This window comes from Rhinopithecus roxellana, chromosome 16, assembly GCF_007565055.1.
Source record: "Rhinopithecus roxellana isolate Shanxi Qingling chromosome 16, ASM756505v1, whole genome shotgun sequence".
Classification (NCBI taxonomy): domain Eukaryota; kingdom Metazoa; phylum Chordata; class Mammalia; order Primates; family Cercopithecidae; genus Rhinopithecus; species Rhinopithecus roxellana.
The window spans coordinates 32,577,799-32,596,070 of NC_044564.1; the positions used below are offsets into that span (position 1 = coordinate 32,577,799).

The 18,272-nt window shown below is 40.2% G+C and overlaps 1 protein-coding gene across 4 annotated transcripts in view; it reads right to left on the minus strand.

Moving 5' to 3' along the window:
• Window positions 1–18,272, minus strand: part of GKAP1 (G kinase anchoring protein 1) — an 81,566-nt gene extending 63,294 nt beyond the window's left edge. For all 4 annotated transcript variants that reach the window (XM_010384024.2, XM_010384023.2, XM_030920101.1 and 1 more), the window contains exons 1-4: window positions 17,951–18,272; window positions 17,421–17,544; window positions 6,756–7,014; window positions 1,767–1,910 (exon numbers count right to left, since the gene is read on the minus strand). In XM_010384024.2, coding sequence (XP_010382326.2) covers window positions 1,767–1,910; window positions 6,756–6,971 — 360 coding nt within the window. In that variant the 5' untranslated portion in view covers window positions 6,972–7,014; window positions 17,421–17,544; window positions 17,951–18,272. The remainder of the gene's footprint in view (window positions 1–1,766; window positions 1,911–6,755; window positions 7,015–17,420; window positions 17,545–17,950) is intronic.

Here is an 18,272-nt window from a genome sequence, read left to right on the forward strand (position 1 = left end):
TGAAATCTATTATTTATAATAATAAAATAGATTCCAAACAGTATATTGTCCATCAGTTGCAAGGCTTGCCCTTATCTCTTCCTCACCTTTCAGTGTAATTATCCCAAGATCTGCTCTACTTCCACACATTATTTTCTTCCAAGTGAGGCTCCCACATAAGTTTCTAAGTCTTCCTAAGTGATCCATCAGTAGTATACTCAGCAGAAATTCATCAAAGTTCCTGGGACTTCAATGGCATCCTTATACAGGATCGGGGCCAAGTTAGACTAGTTCCTTTTCATCATTACCTGCTCATTTCAGCAGCAATCAGTGGGAGCAGAAGAAAAGGCAATCAGATATCTGTGATCAAGTTCCCATGTTGCATGAAATTTATTTTGGTGCAAATTTGAGTAGTTTTCCTCCATTAGTTCTCTAGTGCACTTTAGGCCACTGGGAGAAATTCTCTCCAATGAAGACACTGGCAAATTCTATTACTGACTAAACAAGTATATCATTAAAACATTTATATTTGTAAACAAGAACTGGTCATAATGAATATTTTATAAGGAAAAAAAGAATCAACCCCTAGAAACAGTACAAGATGATTTATCCAGTATACCAGTGCCTGGAACTGCCATTTGAACAGCACTACTGCATGGCTCTACAGTAATAATTGATGCTCATAATGATGAGCCTGAGGCACTGCAAAATCCTAAAGAAAATGTTATAATTAGCATAGTTTGTGTTAAGAGAATAACTTAGAATAGTCTATTTATTTTAAAACTGATAACCCAAGAATGACAGAAATAGCCACTCTACTAGACCTAGTATCTGCTAGAACGATACTCATTGTGAATGTATCAAATGATAGTCTGACAGGCAAATAAATAACTCATCACTTACTATATACACACAGCATCTCCTAGAGTACATTCCAGGCTTAGTATGTTATTTTCCTGGACTCCACACACAAAAAAGATATGTATTGGTCTTAATGAGTTATCTATTTTATTTGGTTTTTAATGACATTTAATAGAGACATAGAAGAACAAAATATCATGTAAACAGGTTAAAGAAACAACAGTAAAGTTTCCCAAAAGCTTTCTTTTTTAACTGTCACTGGGTATTATTTGTTTTGTTTTTTGTTTTGAGACAGGGTCTCATTCTGCTGCCCAGGCTGGAGTGCAGTGACAAAATCATGGCTCACTGCAGCCTCCACCTCCTGAGCTCTGGTGATCTTCCCACCTCAGACACCTGAGAAGCTGGGACCACAAGCGTGCGCCTCCCTGCCCAGCTAATTTTTCTATTTTTTTGCAGACAAAGGGTTTTGCTATGTTGCCCAGGATGGTCTCAAACTCCTAGGCTCAAGTGATCCACCCGCCTCAGCCTCCCAAATTGCTGGGATTACAGGTGCGAGCCACCACTCCCAGCCTAGTCACTGTGTATTTTTAACAAGAGACCTCTGCCCTACAAACGTGATTTTCTTACTTAGAATAATTTAATACTGTTCCCCTACCTTCCCTGTCTCTCCTTGATTTGTAAAAGGCAGACGATTTTTAAAATCACAAAATAACTGCTTCGTATTGCCAAAACTAACATAAACAACAAATGTATCAATTTTGTTTTTGAGTAGATCAAAAACAGAACCCCTTATTAAAAGCAGCAAATGTGAATTAATCCAATACAAATTGCTTCTCAGAACAGTGGTGACATGAATTCAGAGGCACTGCCATCTGAAAAATCCATAAATTCAATGAATAACAGCAATTTTATTTACTTAGTTGTACCTGCTCATCTCTTTGTCTCCACTCTTGCCAATTTTCTTCTCGTGAATCCTTCTGTACTGGGTTTGACAATGGAAGATCATGTTGAGCGTTACAAACAGCATGGGAGGATTTCTGGGGAATTTTCTTAAAAGCAAGATTCCTGAGCTATAATAAAACAAAGAAAAAATATATTAAATTCAGTTTACCAATCCTGGAATACTAATGATTTTTTTAATTTAAAAAAAAGGTATTTTTATACTTCTACTCCACTCATTTTGCTAACTCACACAACTAAAGTTATTATTTGTGTTTTGTACAATCTTTGTAGAATGTTAATTTTGCCAGCATTTGAGATAATATTGGCAGAGATATGAAATGATTAAGTGAAAAATGTATTATCCTCTATTATACCTCCATTTTAATCATTCTTTACTAAAGAAAAGTTCATAGGAGTAGAAAACAGTAAAACAAGTGTGCTCTTAAAATGCAAAACACAGCCGGGCTCAGCAGCTCACCTCTGTAATCTTAGCCTATTGGAAGGCTGAGGCTGGTGGACTGCTTGAGTCCAGGAGATTGAGATCAGCCTCAGAAATGTGGCAAAACCCAGTCTTTACAAAAAATACAACAACAAAAAACTAGCCGGGTGTGGTGACACGCACCTGTGGTCCCAGCTACCCAGGAGACTGAGGTGAGAGGATCACCTGAGCCTGGGGGGTTGAGGCTGCAGTGAGCAGTGATCATGCCACTGCACTCCAGCCTGGGTGACGGAGTGAGACCCTGTCTCAAAAATAAAAATAAAATAAAATGCAAAACAATATAGCTCAGAAGCATACACATTTAAAAGTTTAAAGAGTGAGAGATCGCCTAAACAACTCTGACAACTACTTTGCTAGTGCTGAAAAATACAGGGCCTAGTCCACAAAGTAACATAATCAGCTAAAACAGTATGGGCCAAGCCACTCCCAACAATAAAAATAATCTGAGACAAAGTAGTTGAAACAAGAGAGAAAAATACTGAGAGGCTGTTATGAACTGAATTTGTTAAATTAAGTTTAGCCAGCAGACTGGGCATACTGCCTATGAGCTAGCCCTGCTCTGCAATGAGCAGTTAAAAAAAAAAAGTTTAAAGCTGCCTCCTTATGTTTTTTGTTTTTTGTTTTTTGTTTTTTGTTTTTTTTTGGCAGAGTCTCGCTCTGTCACCAGGTTGGAGTGCAGTGGTGCGACCTCGCTCACTGTAATCTCCACCTCCCAGGTTCAAGCAATTCTCCTGCCTCAGCCTCCCAAACAGGTGGGATTACAGTTGCATGCCACCACGCCCAGCTACTTTTTGAACTCCTGACTCAGGTGATCTGCCCGCCTCAGCCTCCCAAAGTGTTGGGATTACAGGCATGAGCCACCGCGCCTGGCCCCCACTGCCTCCTTACATATTTTAAGTTCAACTTGAAAGTTTCTCCATACATAGTGAACTGTAACCTAACAATATATAAACAAACTATAACCTACTTTTGTACCAATCACCCAGTTTTAGCCAATCACAGGTGGCCAACTGTCAAACCATGTTGAAATGAGGCAAAGGTGGAGCTGTAACCAGTCCAGCTGTTTCTGTACCTCACTTCCGTTTTCTGTCCATAAATACTACCTGACCATCTGACAGCTCAGGAGTAGCTCTGAACCTATTCTGGTTCTGGGGGCTGCTGAATTGTGAATCGGTCTTTGCGTATTTGTACTGTTCAATTTAATTTATCTGAAGTTTTTAACAAATTGTATCCTCCCTAAAGATACCTTGAAGCCCTAACCCCCAGTGTCCGTGAATGTGACCTTATTTGGAATTTGGGTCTTTACAGACGTAATCAAGTTAAGATGAAGTCATGCTGAATTAGGTTGGGCCCTAATCCAATATGACTGGTGTCCTTATACAAAGAGGTGAAGACACAGATACACAGAGAATGCCACATAACAACACAGGTAGAGACTGGGGTGATGACACAGCAAGCCAAAGGAATGCCATGGACTGACAGCTGCCACCCAGAAGCTAGAAGAGGCATGGAAATATTCTACTCAGAGTCTCAGAGAGAGAATTACCCTGTTGACGTGTGGATTTGAACCTCTACTAGACTCTAGAGCTGTGAAAAATAAATTTCTGTTGTTTTAAGCCACCAAGTTTGTTGTATTTTTTTATGGCAGCCCTGAGAAACTAATAAAGAGGCTTTCAATTGTGGATTAACAATTTTAACCGGTAATATTAGGTTGGTGCAAAAGTAATTGCAGTTTTTACCAAGTACATTGTTCTACAAAAGGGAATAAGATAGAAACACCACCAGTAGCTGGTTTCTGATTTGGAAAGGACATTCAAGAGGAGATGCTGCTGGAAATGAAGCACTGGTAGGTTGGCTGCTGTTTGCTTTACAGAAAGTAAAGGCTGATAGAACTGCAAATGGCTGAAGTGCAAAGGGCGGATCCTTCACACTCATTCTGTTTTACATTTTCTTATTCTCTAATATAAACTCCATTATTGCCTTATTTTCTGTTTCCCCCAAATCATCTTAATTCCTAAAAGAAAATAGTGGGCAATCAAAAGTTCTGAAAGATCTGACTTCTGAAAGGTTATTATCCAGTGAGGAAAATGTCTTTCCTTTAAAGTAACTGTGTGGATAGCATTTTAAAGAATATTTAGAAAGCAATGGAGATGGAAATTTAATAGAAAAATATAAAGTGAAAATGCTTTTTTCTAAGTCTTGGGACATTACTACGAGAATAAAACACTTTTACTACGTCTTTCATTAAATAATAATAAGGAAGGTCCTTACATACCCAACTGCTCCTTCTATTAAAACAAAACACATGCTAGAGTTGTATTTCAGCATTTCTTTTAAAAACAATGGGCATATTAAATGTTGGTCATATAACTAATGCTAAGGATGTCTAGGAAAAAACGGCCTTCTATACAGTTTTTACTCTGAAGAAAAGAAACAGGCCGGGTGCAGTGGCTCACACCTGTAATCCCAGCACTTTGGGAGGCCAAGGCGGGTAGATCACGAGGTCAGGAGTTCTAGACCAGCCTGGCCAACACTGTGAAACCCCGTCTCTACTAAAAATATAAAAATTAGCCAGGCGTGGTGCCAGGCACCTGTAGTCCCAGCTACTTGGGAGGCGGAGGCAGAAGAATCACTTGAACCCAGGAGGTGGAGGTTGCAGTGAGCTGAGATCGCGGCACTGCACTCCAGCTTGGGTGACAACGCAAGACTCCATCTCAGAAAAAAAAAAAAAAATGACCATCGAATGCATAAAAATGTACATTCAAGGCGAGTTACAGAGGGTCAGAAAGACAGTTGCACACCTGTAATCTCAGCACTTTGGGAAGCTGAGGCAGATGGATTGCTTGAGGCCGGGAGTTTGAGAACAGCCTGGGCAACGTACTGTGACCCCGTCTCTACAAAAAAAAAAAAATTAGCTGCATGTGGTGGTGCTTGCCTGTAGTCCTAGCTACTTGGGAGGCTGAGGCAAGCGGACTGCTTGAACCCAGGAGTTTGAGGCTACAGTGAGCTATATGCCACTGAACTACAGTCTGGGCAACAGAGAGAGGCCGGCGTGGTGGCTCACACCTATAATCCCAGCACTTTCGGAGGCCAAGGTGGGTAGATCACCTGAGCAACATGATGAACCCTGTCTCTACCAAAAATACAAAAAATTAGCCTGGTGTAGTGGAGTCCTGGGTCCAGTTGCTTGGAGGTGAGGTGGAGATCCTTGAGCCGCGGGGCAGGTTGTAGGAGCGAGACGCACCACTGCATTCCAATTGGGGAGAACCGTCTCAAAAAAAAACAGCCGGGCGGTGGTGGCCAAGCTGTATCCCAGCACTTGGGAGCCGAGACGGATCACGAGGTCGGAGGACGAGACCATCGGCTCACGTGAAACCCCGTCTTATAAAAAATACAAAACAGAGCGAGGTGGCGGCCTGTAGTCCCGCTACTGGGGATGAGCAGGGAATGCGTGACCGGGAGGCGAGCTTGAGTTGGTATCCGGCATGCACTCAGTGGGCGACATGAGACTCCGTCTCAAAAAAAAAAAAAAAAAAAAAAAAAAAAAAAAAAAAAAAAAAAAAACAAAAACAACTAGTCATATGATTTTTGCCTATAACAGTAGAAAACAGGAAACAACCCAAATGCTTATCATGAGTTCAATTAAATAAAGTATGAAATAACCATGTAATTAAATATTGTAAACTGTGGATTCATTTAAAATAACAGACATCTGTATTTACCAATATGGAAAACCGCTCATGGCTAATATTTTTTAAAAGCCAGTTATGAAACAGTCTATTAAATAATCCCATCTTCATTTAAGTATAACACGGATATATACATACACGTATATATTCATATAAATTTATATATGTGTACAGAAAACACATACCAAAATATTAATTGGTTATATTTCTGGTTATATCTGTAAGTGACCTTTGCTTCCTTTTAAGACTTTCCTAACCTTTATGCAATGAACACACGAACTTCCACAGTCAGAAAAAAATGTATTTTAAAAATGTTCAGGCAGGGTGTGGTGGCTCATGCCTGTAATCCCAGCCCTTTGGGAGGCTGAGGCAAGCAGATTGCTTGAGCCCAGAAGTTCAAGACCAGCCTATGCAACATGGCAAAACTCCATCTCTACAAAAAATGCAAAAATTAGCCAGGTATGGCAGTGTGTGCCTGTGGTCCCAGCTACTCAGGAGGCTAGTTGTGAGGATACTTTGAGCCTAGGAGGTTGAGGCTACAGTGAACTGTGATCATCCCACTGCACCCCAGCCTAGGTGACAGAGTGAGATCGTCTCAAAAAAAAAAAAAAAAGATCATTACATTTGATTTTAAATATACACAAATTCACATCTATTCATTGAATATTTACAGAATACCTGTGTAACAGGTACAATGAATACACAGGTGAACAAGATAGTATCTGTTCTCAGGATGATTATTGTCTATTGGGAAAGCAGACAACACAAATAATTTTAAGTGTTACCTCATTTGCTTCACTCTGTTGCTGTTCCTTCTTTTTTCTTCTTTTCTCTCTTTTTTTCTCATTTGTAGTTGACTTGCTTCCTAAAGTTTGAGACTTTCCAGTATTTCGACCTTTACCTTTTCCAGGTTCTGAATCAGAACCACTGCCACTATCCACTTGTAACAGGGCAAAACGAGAAGCAGTAGTGGGAACAGAACTAAGTACTGCTGAGGCCATCGTAAAGATTTTTCTTTTAAAATACTTCTGTCAAGAATAATTTCTGTGGGGAGAGAGAAGAATAGGCAGATGGGTAAACAAACACTCAGTAAAATCTGTTGTAGATTCTAAAACAACCATATGTATATAAAGTAAATTTCTTCTGACACTGGCTTTAGTAAATTTGGATTAATACCCACAACACTATTAGCAGTATATTTTTATTATATTTAAGTAAACAATGTAACATTTTACAATAGAAAAATGATATAAGATTTCACAGATATAATGTGCTCATTTTTCCATGTATACTTGAAAAATGCATGGTTTTCCTCTCTCAATAATTCTGTAATATATACATATTTATAAAGAATATCCTAAATCAATATGGTTCACAGTGGAAAAGAGTATCATTTTTTCATTATATACAAAAAAAGACCTTTAGTCCAACTACATGTTAACTCCCAACTTCCAATACAAGAAAAAAAGGAGTAAAGACAGAACACCATCTTTATCATATATAAAATACTACCATAAGTTTGATTCTGGAGACTGTGATTTAGAACTGACAGCAAAAATAAAGAGCTTAAATTCTCTCAACCAAAGGAAACTTTTCAAAATGCCTTCGGCATTATGTTTTAGTTCACTAGCTTCCATGCAAGCATAGGTGAGTGTAGCTTCATGCCGTGTGCTGTCAGCTTTTCCACAACCGTTTAGACTTAGAAGGGATCTTAAAAGTCCCCCAGTAGCTCCTAATCCAAATCCTTTAGTTATACAGCTAAGGTAAGTGGAGTTTAAGTTGGTTATGTGACTTCCCTCAGTTCTTTCTAGAAGTTAGTGGCTGAGTCTCCACCTGGACCTAGATTTGCTGAACCTTAATCTGAAAGTCCAAATTAAGAAGCCCTGTAACAACCAGAAGACTAAGCACTCTTCCAATTAAAAAAGACACAGATTGTCTTAACAGAATGGCAACTCAGAAATTTGTATTTTGAAATGCTTCAGGTACACAGAAACTGAATAAAGCATTCAGTTTGAAAAAAATTAAGATGAACACTCCAAGTAGCCAGCACAAAGGTTAACAAAATGTTAACTGACTCCTATGCTTCTCTCCAACTGCATTCCCCCACTGCAACAGCCAGAGGTAACAAGTATCCTGATTTTCGTATAACTTACTCCTTTGCTTTTCTTTATAGTTTTTATCCTATGTCTTGATTCACAGTGCTCATATCGGAATGAACTGCTGTCATTTCCACAATATCCCACTGGTTACATATATATTTCTTAGTACATCACATTATCACACAGGCCACCCTACTCATTGTGGGAAAGGGCTTTGTAAAGGTGAATACTAAGAAGTAAGGATTATTAAGATCCATTCTGAAAACCAACCACACACTATCATTTGTATGTTTTCAGGAGGGAAGAAAAATGAGAAGCACATACTCAATCTTCCATCTTAAGTAACCAGAAAAACATTTAGAAATCTTTCAAGTTTTTGGTCTACAATGAAGAAAAATCACAGTAAGAACTGATGTCTGAAGATGCTGTCTAGCCGTCATTAAATCATAGCATTTTTATTACAATATCATGTCAAGACAAATTGTTTCTGTGCCTAGAAATATGCAAATCAAGACAAAATATCACAATGTACAGAGATGATACCACATTGATAAATTGTGACAGATTTTTGCTTCCAATCTTTCCTGCAAGCATGGGAATGAAAGTTTCATAAGTTATGACAAAGGAGAAAATGTTTCAAAATGGAAAAGAAATTCCAGATTTATTACGGAAAAGATGAATTCTGCTTCAACCTCAACATATTTTATTAAAATAATCCTATAGGCCGGGTGCAGTGGCTCACACCTGTAAACCCAGCACTCTGGGAGGCTGAGGTGGGCAGGTCACTGGAGGCCAGGAGTTCGAGACCAGCCTGGGCAACATAGTGAGACCCTGTCTCTACTACAAATACAAAAAATTAGCTGGGCATGGTGACACACGCCTGTAATCCCAGCTACTCCAGAGGCTGAGGCATGAGAATCTCTTGAACCCAGGAGGTGGAGGTTGCAGTTAACCGAGATTGCACCACTGACTCCAGCCTGAGCAATGGAGTCAGATTCTCTCTCAAAAAAATAATAACAATCCTATATAAAATGTTACTTGCTTGAGCACTCAAGGTACAATAATCCTATATAACTGTTCAACTATCATTATATTCAATTTTAAATGTTGGGGCTATTAATTGCAAGTGGCAGTTGTATTACTGTTCGCAAATATTCACTGTCCCTCCCTGAAGGGGAATTATACTATACATCACTTCTCTGTTGAAGGCAGGCATAACCAGGTAACTTACTTTGGCCAGTGAAATATAAACTTCAAAAAGCTTTACAAGTCAGTGTGTGGTTCAACGTGTCCTCTTTTCCCTGCTTCTGTGATTGTAGAAGCATATACTGAGATGGAATCTCTATCAGCCAGATCTAATAAAGTCTGCAACCACAATAAACAAAGCCCCCTTACTAACCTGCGATGGACATGTAGCTTGAGCAAGAAAGCAACTTTGCTGCTTTCAACTACTGATATTTTCAGATTGCTATTGAAGCCTTATCATGACTTATAACTTACACAAAGAAATTTCTTTCCATTCTAGGACTGATACGAAAACTGTGAATTTCATATATGGATTATTTGCATGCATTAAATGTTCATAAATTTCTATTCTGAAACATCTCTCCAAGGCTCACAGAAATTTTATTTCTGTAGCATAAGGCAGAGCTATCTTACCAGGGTATCCTTAGATAGTTTCCCTTAGGCCTTGGGGCAGCCGGAAACCCCTGAAAAAGTAAGAGCCTCTGTTCCAGTCACTTCCAGAAACAAGCAACCTCATCCGGTGCTCCTCAGTGGGTAGCTCCTGCACATGCCGCTCTGGAGTTACATCAACTATGAAAAGGGAAGTGCTCCAAGTCCTAGTAATCTACCTCATCAGACAACTGCAGAATGCACTGCTACCCATTATTATAGACAGGCTTGTAAAACTGTTGGAAGATTATGTTCAAGGTGCCTAAACAGCAAGGCACACAGTAGAATAAGCAGGAAGTCAAGAACGGGGGAGCCCAAAATCTAGTGAGCAAGGTTTCCTTAAAGCAACAGCCTTAAATCTCTGTATTGATTATATTTTTCTCCATTTGCCAGTGACATCCATTTTCAGCAACATCAAATCTAGCTGCAAGGTGACTGCTCAAACAATGCATATGCTTTCTGTCACGCAGAACTTTGTCATTACTTTTAAACACTTGAAATTAGAAAGGCCAATTGAATCTGAAATCCTGTCATTCACTTATTTATTCATTTGTTTATTTTTGAGACAGGGTCTTGCTCTGTCACCCAGGCTGGAGTGCAGTAGCCTGATTATGGCTCACTGCAGCCTTGACTTCCTGGGCTGAAATGATTCTCCCACATCAGCCTTCTGAGTAGCTAGGACTACAGGTGTGTGCCACCATGCCTGGCTAATTTTTTCTACTTTTTATAGAGATGGGGATTATGTTGCTTAAGCTGGTCTCGAACTCCTGGGCTCAAGTGATCCTACTGTCTTGGCCTCACAAAGTGCTGGGATTACAGGCATGAGCCACTGCAATTGCCCCAAATCTTTTCATCTTTATCACAAGAAATTTTCTATTACATTTTTGATGAAAAGAGCTGTTAGATTATTTAAAAAGAATTCCAACTGCTGCAAATTACTGAATGCTTAGATAAAAATTGTTTGTTTTTATTACCTCCTCATACAAATGAAGCTTTAATGGACACTCAATCCTAAGACATCATTATTTAAAAGTCTAGATCAGGAACTGAATATTTTCATTGGTGGATAAACTGATTTTAAAAATGAAAAGTTAATGTTCACAGAAGCAAGTACAATTCTCTCATTAGAAACCCTGAAAAGAGTCTGAAGTTTTATAGAAATTCAACATTTAGTATCTTTCCTATTAATTTACATTGTTTTACTTATCCTAATCATATACTATAACAAGAACGTTTTTCACATTTTTTTCCATCTAGTTCAATACAGACACCTTTAAATCTCTTCCAGTTTTGGGAGAATGAGATGCCTCTGGTTCTTTGTGTCAGTAATGCAGAAAGCAAATGGCAGGGAACATCAGCACAAGACCACTGACCTGGAGCCAGAATGCCCATCACACCCAACCTGCTATTTACTGTAAGTCCTTGAGCAACCTACTTGATCTCTCTGAGTTTTTGTAAAGACTGAAAAAGTTAATATATGTAAAGTACTTAGAACAGTAGCCAGCAGCACTCAATACAGTCATGCATCACTTAAGGTGGGGATACCTTGTGAGAAATGCATCATTAGGTGATTTCATCACTGTGTGAGTATCACACAGTGTGCTTACACAAACCTAACTGGTACAGCCTACTATCCACCTAGGCTACATGGTATGGCCTATTGCTCCTAAGCTACAAATCTGTATAGTATATGACTGTATTGGAGGCAACTGTAACACAATGGTAAGTATTTGTGTATCTAAAGAAAAGGTACAATAAAAATACTGCTTTATATGTCCATCATTGACGAAAACAAAACATAGTTAACGCAGCACATGACTATATAAGCATTTACGGGTGTTACTATTATTATTAGACTGAAATGTGCCATGAGACACTATGAGACATAGAATTGGTACAAACTATTTAAAAATTTGACTAAGCATGCCTGACTCCACTGCAAAGTGTTTTGAAACTTAAACAACATGTGGCCCCTATACAAGCTAAGGCTTTAATCTTTGAAATAAAAGAAAAAAGTTTTTAGGCATTGAGTAGTAGGTGAGTGGTCAGCCACTGAAAAGAGTCAAAGACCTAAAGATTACACATAACATACTACAGAAGGAAAATACCTATCTACCAGAAACCCAAGAGTCACATTTGAGACTATATCTTAAATAGTGGGCATACAACAGATACTAAATGTTTCTTGAATGAATGAAAAGGAACAAAAGAAAGACAAAGCAAAAAGAAAGTATTATGACAAATACTGTTAATCAAGAAAAGAACCAATGACAAACACTCAAAAGACAAAATTATTTTTCTGGTAAAGCAGCTACCTATGCTATGTCACATCAGCAATCTATGTGTTAACATGTCTTAACTTCTGAAACGGTAAAACTGAAAGGGAGAAATGCTCCTTTAATGATCCCTTGTTTGATCAGGGTAAGGTGCAAAAAAAAGAGTAAGATAGTGGCAGCCACTTGTCATTATATTACACTTTACATAACAGTAAATATCAAAGAAAAAAAATACTACTACTTAATCTGCAGCTGAGGGGATAGGAGATGAAACAACTGGAAGGGCTCAATCATCTGTGCTATGTTATATTTAAAAAAAAATAGCCAACATATCAACACATCATCCACCTCAACAGCCTTGACAGAAATCTACATACTATGTCAAAAGGTACGCTGACCAGCACTTCAGAAGTGGAAGAGAAGGAAATGTAATTTTAAATGAAAGAAGGGACTAAAACTTAATATGAAAATAATCCCCAATTTCTAAATACGTCTATTATTTATACACATACCAAAAAGAAGAAAGAAATACATGGGATTACTCACTAATTTTCCTTTCTATAGTTTTTACTATTTCCCCAAATGTTCTATAATGACGATATACATATACACACACACATACATATAACATACATATATACACACACACACACATATATATATATTTTTTTTTAACTGAGACAGGGTCTTACTCCCACACCAAGGCTGGAGCAGTGGTGTCATCATGGCTCACTGCACCCTCAACTTCCTGGTCTCAGGTGATCCTCCCACCTCTGCCTCCCAAGTAGCTGGGACTACAGGCATGTGACACCATGCCTGGCTAATTTTTTGCAGAGTCAGGGTTTTGCCACGTTGCCCAGACTGGTCTTGAACTCCTAGGCTCAAGCAATCCCCCTAGCTCAGCCTCCCAAAGTGCTGGGATTACAGGAATGAGCCACCATGCCCAGCTCTACAATGATCATATTACTTCCCAAAAAAAAAAAAAAAAAAAACTCAAAAAGAACAAATGGTTATCTATATACAAGTTGAAAAAGTTAAGCACAATGTAATCAATACAATATTGATTTTTTTTGCCCTGTGTCAACATTTAGAAAGGGCAACTAAAGGCCAGAATTGACAATAAGACGCCTTTGGCCATTCATATCAGTGATGCAGAAGTCAAATGACAGAGAGCAACTATCGAAGACTAATATGTTGCATACTTTTAAGAGAACATTACCCTCATTAACTAATTTTTCAGAATTTTCAAAAAGATAGTCATGTTATGCAATCCAGGAATTCCTCTGTAACTTTTTTTTTTAACCTTGATGAGAAAGAAATAAATAGGGAGACCATGAAAACATTAGGTTTTTAAAAGATACTATATTTCAGGTCATGGCTAGGTAACGTCAGTATTCCTTCAGTCTTGTGTCCTAAACTTCTGCATCTCCACATACAGTCACATCTAAGAGATGTTAGGATAAACAGATTCAAACACAGCTCTTCTCCCTCCCTCTCTATACTTCTTCAAATACATTTGGTCTTTAAAAGTTAGATGTTTCTATGCTCAGTCATTTATATACACATAATAATTAAGGCATACAATGCAAATGAAAATACACTGGACTGTCAATTAAGTTACATACATTAGTCTATGAATATGGTGGCTAATACTGTATATTAAACATTTGCATATTATTAAAATACTACACAAATCAGGTTTTTGGTGCAGAACTCTAACGATTATTTTATTTATATTTTTCCCCTCTTCCCTTGGAGTTTCTTTCAAAACCAATTTCAAGGATATCTGGGCTCAGTGGTGCACACCTGTAATTTCAGCAACTTGGGAGACCGAGGCAGGAGATCACTTAAGTTCACGAGTTTGGGACCAGCCCAGGCAACATAGCAAAACCCTATCTCATAAAATAAATAATAAAACTAATTTCAAGGATAATGTATAGTTGAAGGAAGACAAAATAAATTTACAAGATAATTTTAAAAACAGAAACGCTTCAGGGTAAAATGTGAAATAAACACACATTCTCAATATGCAAGCAGTTCACCATTTATAAATATATATTCTACTATCTTCCACAATGTAATGACTACCACTAGTAAAAACTATTAATTTATACTTAAGATGGCAGCAGGCCAGGCGTGGTGGTTCATGCCTGTAATCCTGGTACTCTGGAAGGGATGAGGTGGGCAGACTGCTTGAGCCCAGGAGTTCAAGATCAGTCAGGAAAACATGGCAAAACTCCTTCTCTACAAAATGTACAACAGTTAGCAGGCATAGCAGTGCATGCCTGTGGTCCCAGCTACTTGGGAGGCTAAGGTGGGAGGATCACCTGAGCCTAGGGGTCAAGGCTGTAGTGAGCAGTGATGGTGCCACTGCACTACAGCTTGGGTGACAACCTGAGACCTTTTGTCAAAAAAGAAAAAAAAAAAAAGATGACAGCAATGTCAAAAGTATAACAAAGTCTCTATTTTCCAAATACTTCATACCCAAAAAGCCAATTATTTGACTTATTAAATGTAACAGCATATGTTAGCGCTTTCTACAGCAACTCTCTTTCTTCAGATTTTGTACGTACTCCAAGAAAAAACAACTTGAAATTTCTTGAACACACAATTAGTTTACTTGCTCATATCTTTCTGCTGTTCTCAAAAGTCTACGATGCCATCTATCTCTTAAACGAAAAACTTCCATTTATTCCTCAAAATCATGCTCAGGTGCTAGCATATCTATGAAGCGTTCTCTGACCTGTTCTTGAAGTCAAACATTCCCGCCTCTGTCATATTTCCATATTTTAAACTTACTATTATTGAATGGACTCCAAAAAATTATCTCTTTATTGTTGTGCCTAGCCCCTATGATCCTGGTTTCAAGATCCTGAAAGACAAGAGTTTCTATCCCTTACAAACACCACAGGACCTGACACACAGAAGACACATTATTGAACTTAGTGTTTTCTTCATGTTTACATTCTTCAAGTACACAGCTATCTATGCAGTGAAAGACGTGCTCTACGAGTAGAAAGAGAAAAACATGAAGTACACAATAGACAATCCTCAAGTCCCATAATGCAGATGTGCATGAGCAATTATTAGCAGTTCAAAGTTGTTTCATTATGGTAAGTACCATTCTAACAAACTAATCGCCACAACCAATTTTGTCTAGGAAACATATATGGTTTTAAAGTGTTGATTTATGCCAGCTGGGCATGGTGGCTCATGCATGTAATCCCAGCACTTTGGGAGGCCAAGGTGGGTAGATCACAAGGTCAAGAGATCGAGACCATCCTGGTCAATGCAATGAAACCCCATCTCTACTAAAAATACAAAAACTAGCTGGGCTTGGTGGTGCGTGCCTGTAGTCTGAGCTACTTGGTAGGCTGAGGCAGGAGAATCGCTTGAACCTGGGAGGCAGAGGTTGCAGTGAGCTGAGATTGCGCCACTGTACTCCAGCCTGGCAACAGAGTGAGAGACAGTCTCAAAAAAACAAAAAACAAAAGTGTTAATTTGAAAGAATTAGGATGCATTGGTTGCTTAAGTAAACTGCTTCTAAAAATGAATAGCCTAAGCTACAAGCAGGAGAATTTCTTTTTTTTTTCTCTTTCCGTATACATGGGGTCTCACTATGTTGCCCAGGCTGATCTCAAACTCCTGAGCTCAAGCAATCCTCCAGCCTCGACCTTCCATAGTGCTGGGATTACAGACATGCAACTACGCCGAACTAAGCAGAAGAATTCCTAAGTAGCTGGTAGTCTTGGCCTCTATCAAGGTTTGGAGGCACATTGCCATTATGACCTTATCCCTCTACACTATGACCTCACTAGAATCAAGACAGACAGCAGCAGCCATATCTCAGTCCAGAAGACCACAATTAGGGAACTTCAGCACACACACACACACACACACACAATTATATATATAAACTCCTTAAATCAAGAACAACCAAATATATCACTTTTATAAGATGAATGATAGCCATCTTATATTAACACTACCAATTAGCCTGACCAAAAAGGTATCAATGTAGATGTCAATTAGTGTGGCCTCACTGAAACATAACTTAAATCTAAATTAACTGAGCGTAATACGAAATGGCATAACTTAGATCTACATTAACTGAGCGTAATACGAAATGGCATAACTTAGATCTACATTAATTGAGCGTAATATGAAATGGCACCAAGTATCACTGATTTAACACCTGGTGAAATAAAAAATTGTGTTATTTCATGTTCTGTTCTTCAAATAACTAGACAGTATTTTTCACTTTGGCTTCTTAAAAATTAGGGTTCACAGGCCGGGTGTGGTGGCTCACACTTGTAATCCCAGCACTTTGGGAGGCCGAGGTGGGCGGATCACGAGGTCAGGAGTTCGAGACCAGCCTGGCCAACAAGGCAAAATCCTGTTTCTACTAAACACACACACACACTTACACACACACACACACACACACACACAATTAGCCGGGCGTCTGTAATTCCAGCTACTCAGGAGGCTGAGGCAGGAGAGTTGCTTGAACCTGGAAGGCAGAAGGTGCTGTGAGCCGAGATAGCGCCATTGCACTCCAGCCTGGGCAACAAGAACAAAACTCCGCCTCAGGAGGGAAAAAAAAAGGGTTCACAATCAGCAAGTGTGAAGTGCATACTAAAGCTCTGCTCCAAACACATTGTAAATACAGTAAACCCAATGCGTATGCCCCAAACTCCATTTTCTCCTCATAGTTAAGTACTGCCATCCCTCTCCAATCTGCAGTTTCCACTTTCTGTAGGCCAAGAAAGTTAAGTAAAAAATACAAGCAGGTACTGAGTGAGGACCTGAGGGATTCTCCCACGAGTAAAGTACATGTATTTTCATTTGCCCACAATGTTCTTTTGGTCAGCTTCTGGGTTTTGCTCTTACTCCAGAATTGAAGCTACTGTAGTGTTATAAATCTGTTGAGAAAAGAGATCTAGATTTCTATGAAGATTTTTAATATTTTAATTAGCCAAAAAGCTTCTCAAATATTTTTATAACTACAAGTCACATTTATTAAATGATTCCAGTTACAATCCCAAGCACATTTACTACACAACAGACAATGCTAAATGGTGAAGGAAACTGTCTCTGGCTTTTTAGTGTAAGACAGATGATCTTTCATTAGTCCTTCCAATTAAAGCATTAGCATCAACTCTGAAAAATCTGGCAAAAGAGTGAAAAAGAGGATGAAGAGAAAAGGCAATCAATTTGATAAACTATTTTTGTCACTACTGTTCAATATTTATGAAGCACCTTAATGCTCGCGATCTGACAAAAATTCGCAAAGGCTGTTCCAAACAACAACAGAAGAAAAAAAATCAAGTTCGTTTACTTTTCAATAGCTGGCGGGGGAGGAGGAGGAGCACTATATTCAAAAAGTAATTCACTATACCTCATTCATGAATGAAAGCCAAATTTCACCCATAGGCTGTTAACCGATGCTCCGAAACTTATTCGCAAAGTACATAGAGAAAGAAATTGCGCTGGGCGAAACCTAACTCGTGCGGCTTCAAAACCTGAAAGGGAGAAAACGAGTCAGGTCTTTGCTCCAGAAATTTCCGAGCGCCCAGCTCCCCGAGAGGGAGCGCGGGCGCCAGCGGCGGGGAGGGGACGGTAGCACCTGTCACTCGAGCGGCCCCCGCGGGGTCTCAGGAGGCTCAGCGGCCGCCGGCCTGGGAGTCTGCTGCGAGTCCCTCTCCGCCGCCCCGAGCCTTGAGCCCAGCGTCGGGCCGCGGCCCTTTCCGCGGAGCGGCCCTCCCGTGCCCTCTGCCCAGCGGCTCCGGCCAGTGGGGCCCGTCGCCTCAGGCCGAGTCCCCGCCACCCGAGCCCGGGACGCCGAGAGGAGCGCTGTCGAGCAGCTGCCTACGCCTCCGGGGCGCCGGAGCGGACCCCCGCGAGGCGGGCCCGCCTCCGCGTACTCACCGGGCCTCCCGGGCCGCCGGCTCGGCCCTCCTCTCCCTCCTCCCCCCGCCGCCGCCTCTCCCGCGGCTCCCTGGGCGGCCGCACTGGGCGCTGAGACTGGTCTGGGTCAAGTGTCGGCAGGGCTGGGGGCAGGCTCGCGCCCGACTGGGGTCGCGGTCGGCCCGCGGGCTGGTCACTAACGGGTCCCGGGGCGCCGGGGCGGACCGCGGCGGTGAGCGCGGCTGCAGGCTGCGGTGAGGGGCGGGGAGAGCGCGGCTGCGAGCAGGCGGGCGGGCGGAGGGTGGAGGGAAGCCCGGGCGGAGGGGGCGGCGTGAGAGCCTCG